The sequence below is a fragment of the Plectropomus leopardus genome, unplaced genomic scaffold (genome assembly GCF_008729295.1).
Source record: "Plectropomus leopardus isolate mb unplaced genomic scaffold, YSFRI_Pleo_2.0 unplaced_scaffold3746, whole genome shotgun sequence".
Lineage (NCBI taxonomy): Eukaryota > Metazoa > Chordata > Actinopteri > Perciformes > Serranidae > Plectropomus > Plectropomus leopardus.
Genome location: NW_024640973.1, coordinates 1 through 4,069, shown reverse-complemented (window position 1 = coordinate 4,069; position 4,069 = coordinate 1). Strand labels below are relative to the sequence as shown.

Below are 4,069 nucleotides of genomic sequence, written 5' to 3'. Positions count from 1 at the left end.
TGTGTGTGTGTGTGTGTGTGTGTGTGTGTGTGTGTGTGTGTGTGTGTTTGCAGTGGAGATGCACGCAGAGATCTGCTACGCCGAGTGTCTGCTGCAGAAAGCCACACTGACGTTTGTGCAGGTCAGACCTGTCTCCGTTTACATGTGAACATGTTCACATGTTTACATGTAAACATGTTCACATGTTCACATGTTTACATGTTTACATGTTTACATGTTCACATGTTTACATGTTTACATGTTCACATGTTCACATGTCTGTCAGGTTAAATATCACAATATCTCCTCTGGAAGTAAACATTATTGTCCCGTATTCATCATACATCATTCATCATTTAGTTACTTTTCTTTATCATTATTATTGTTGTTGTTGTTGTTGTTGTTGTTGTTGTTGTTGTTATTGTTATTGTTATTGTTATTGTTATTATATTCACTCAAACCAGTGAAAGAAGAAATGACACAATGGCAATAAATTAATACAAACACAAGAAAATCACTTGAAACACACAAGCAGACAAAAAAATATTATTTTTTCTCTATTTTTTTACATAAATAAATCAGATCAAGTTAAAACATGAAGAGAAATAAAATAAAAAGTATTTTAATTTGTTGTTTTTGCTGTTTCTCTTTCAGGATGAAAACATGATCAGTTTTATCAAAGGAGGCATCAAGATTCGAACAAGCTACCAAATCTACAAGTGAGCGACCGTTTTAAAACGTCCGTCGCTCATGTGATTACTGTGGAAATGGAGCTTTTGTCTGGGTGGAAAAATTCGCCGTTTTGGTGAAAATAAGATCACGCGTCTTTGCTGATAGTTCGTCTCTTGTTGTCCAACAGGGACTGTCAGAATGTGCTGAACGTCACTCAGGACCTGGCCGGCCAGTCGGACGCGTTCAGACAGTTTGAGGGTGGAGTCAAACTGGGAATCGGGTCCTTTAACCTGGTGGGTTTTCAGGTTTTCACTTTTTCACGGGTTTGTTTTATTCCAGCTGGACGCCGGCCGGAGATCACCGACTGCACTGACTTCCACGTCTTTTTCAGCTTTCTGTTAAAAAAGTCCTCATTCTCCAAAACTGTCTTCATCTTTCTGAAATGTCTTAATTTTCCACAGATGTCTTAATTTTACTTACGTGTCCATGTCCTCATTCTACAACTTTTTACTTTCCAGACCTTTACAGAAGGAATGACAACTCTATTTACAAAGATTTATACCATTTCCAAAACTGACATCTTTTAAAAATGTCTTATGTATTTATGTCCTCACTTTTCAAATCTTTTCAAATTTATACTTTCCAAAAATTTCCAAAACTGTCCTCATTCTCCAAAACTCATTTTTTTTCCCAAAAAATGCCCCAGTTTTTCAGAAACTGACTTCATCTCCCAGAAATGTTTTCAGTTATTATAGATGTCTTCATTTTTTAGAGGTTTTTAGCTATGTTTTTGTCTTTTTCAAACATTTTACATTTTTTTTTTATTTTCCATAAATTTTTCCAAAAACTGTGGTAATTAAAAAAAGAAAAACAGATTTCAAAGATATGACTGTTCTCACACATTTTCCCAGTTTAGATTTCAGTTTGCCAAAAATGTCATTCAAAACTGTCTTCATTTTTCAAAAATGTCTTCATTTTTCACTTTTGGGTTTATGTCCTCACTTTTTACAAATTGCTGCTCTCCAAAAAAATTCAAAAATGTCCCCTTTCTCCAGATCTGTCAGCTCTTTTCAAAATGTTTTCACCACATTACTAAAGGTCCTCATTGTGCAAAAAATGTTTTAAAACATTGTTCAAAAGTGTCTTAATGTTCTAAAAAAAATGTCAATAATTTTTCTCACTTTCCAAAATTTCAAAATCAAATACATACATTTGGTTCTATAGAATTCTGTAGAAATCGTATTTATTGTCTCAGGTTGAGAAATGACGCATCATTGATTTAGTTAGTGAGGATATCGTCACATAAATGCTCCTTTTTTACATTTTTTCTGCTGTGAAAAGGCGAATGTCATCAGCATATCGGCGAATCAGAGATATAAACAGACTGACAGACAGCGTGTAAAGTACAAGTATTTTGTGGGTTAAACTGTCATGATTTAATAGAAAGTTTTCTCATGATTTAGTAGTATTTTCTGACTCTGTCTTGCAGATGTTGTCTCTTCTCCCTCAGAGGATTTTGAGGTTGCTGGAGTTCATCGGATTCTCAGGAAACAGGGTCAGTACAACCTCTTCAAACTGACGGCGAAACCTGCTGAGAATAAAAAACTCTGACGATCTAAAAGGCACCTTCAAAAATACAAAACTGTTTGTAACAGTTAACCATTAAAAACCTTTGCAAACTGTTTCAATTTGTTTCAAAAACATGGGGAGGAGGCAACGAACAATTTAACAAGACGTGGCCCAAAAATTAGCAAAAAATAGTAAAAGACAAAACAAACACTAAAATGTTATATATTATTTTTTACTATATACTTATTAATTATACGTTTTTTGTCTTTTTTTCCTGTAACATGATTTTAAACATTTTTTTCAATTTGCTGGACATTTCTTGCCAACCTGGTCATTGCCTATGTTTTCAGCATGTTTTTGAAAGACATAAAACCGGTTTTCAAAGGGTTAATAATAGCCTGTCTCCGTGTGCAGGGCTTCGGCTTGTCTCAGCTGAGAGAGGGAGCCTCCACTCACAGTTTGCGGTCGATCCTCTGCGCTCTGACGCTGCTCTTCTACAACACTTATGTGTCACTGATACTCGGTAGGAAAACAGAAACATAACTTTGCCGTTTTTCAGAGATAAAACGCATTTTAACTGTGTGTGGGAATAACTTAATGGCTTTTGATAACAACGCTGATGCTGCGTTTGATCAGGAACTGGGGAGGGAAACCTGGTGGAGGCCGAAGCTCTGCTGGAGCCGTACCAGCAGAAATACCCCAAAGTAAGTCAACCACACGAAACTGCACGGAAAGTGTCAATCTGCAGAAAATATGAGCCATTCGACCTTTTCATGACGTTTAAACTCTGAAGAAAACCTTATTTTTTTGTTTTTAATTTCAGCCTTAAAAAAAAAACAAGAAAATCGGGAATAAAAAGTTCTCAGTCGATGAGTTGATGATGTGTGTTCAAATGCAAATAAACTGTAAACTACTTTTTGTGTTTTTCAGGGCTCCATCATTCTCTTCTACTCTGCTCGGATCTCCACGCTGCGAGGAAACTTTGAGAAGGTGTGAAATCAAACATACTTTAACTTTCATCTTCAGCATGATGTGTTGTCTAACCTCAGCCTGATTCAACGAAACCCTCAAACACAAGTCAGAGCCTTGTGTTGAGAAATTTCCCCCCAAATTACTTGTTTTGTTTTTAAAAGATCCCAATTTTCCAGATATAGCCCAATTATCCTAAAACTATCTTCATATTCCATCTTCATTATATCAGAACGTTAATTCCTTTTTTAATTTTTGAAAAATTAAATGTCTGAATTTTCCAAAGATCTCTTGTTTTTCAGAGAATTTTTTCACTGAAAAATGTCTTCACTTTTAAACATTTTTCAAATGTATGCTCTCTAAAATTTCTCAAAAATGTCCCCATTCTCCTTACTCTTAATCTCTTTTTTTCCCAAAAAATATTTTCTAAAAATATCCTAAAAGAAAAGTAACAGATGAAACACAAATACAGTATGAAGAAGTGAAATTGTTCTTCTTTTCATTCCTCCCGTCACTTTTCCTCTTTTATTTGTCGTCTCCCCACAAAGACGAGCAGCTCGGTGTTGTTTTATGAAACATCTTTTGTGTTTCAGGCGCGAGCGAAGTACGAGGAGTGCATCAGCAGCCAGCAGGAGTGGAAGCAGATCCACCACCTGTGTTACTGGGAGCTGATGTGGACTCACTCGTACCAGCAGGAGTGGCAGCAGGCGTACCACTACGCTGACCTGCTGTGCAAGGAGAGCCGCTGGTCCAAGGTACGAGCACGAGCTAAACCTTAACGTAAAAGAAAACGTCCAATTCAGAAAGTGTGTCCGAAAAAGTGTTTTTATGTGTTCATTTTACCTCTTTACATGAATGTTAAATTATTATTATTATTATT

General features: G+C 36.1%; 1 protein-coding gene across 1 annotated transcript; it reads left to right on the top strand.

Annotated features, from left to right (window-relative positions):
- Window positions 1–57: 57 nt before the first annotated feature.
- On the top strand, window positions 58–3,944 carry LOC121938903 (tetratricopeptide repeat protein 39B-like; the record flags this gene model as incomplete). Its single annotated transcript, XM_042482056.1, has 8 exons — window positions 58–121; window positions 634–698; window positions 839–944; window positions 2,141–2,206; window positions 2,635–2,743; window positions 2,857–2,924; window positions 3,151–3,210; window positions 3,783–3,944. Coding segments are annotated over exons 1-8 (699 nt in total), but the record flags the coding sequence as incomplete, so codon positions are not given.
- Between the last annotated feature and the right edge of the window lie 125 nt (window positions 3,945–4,069).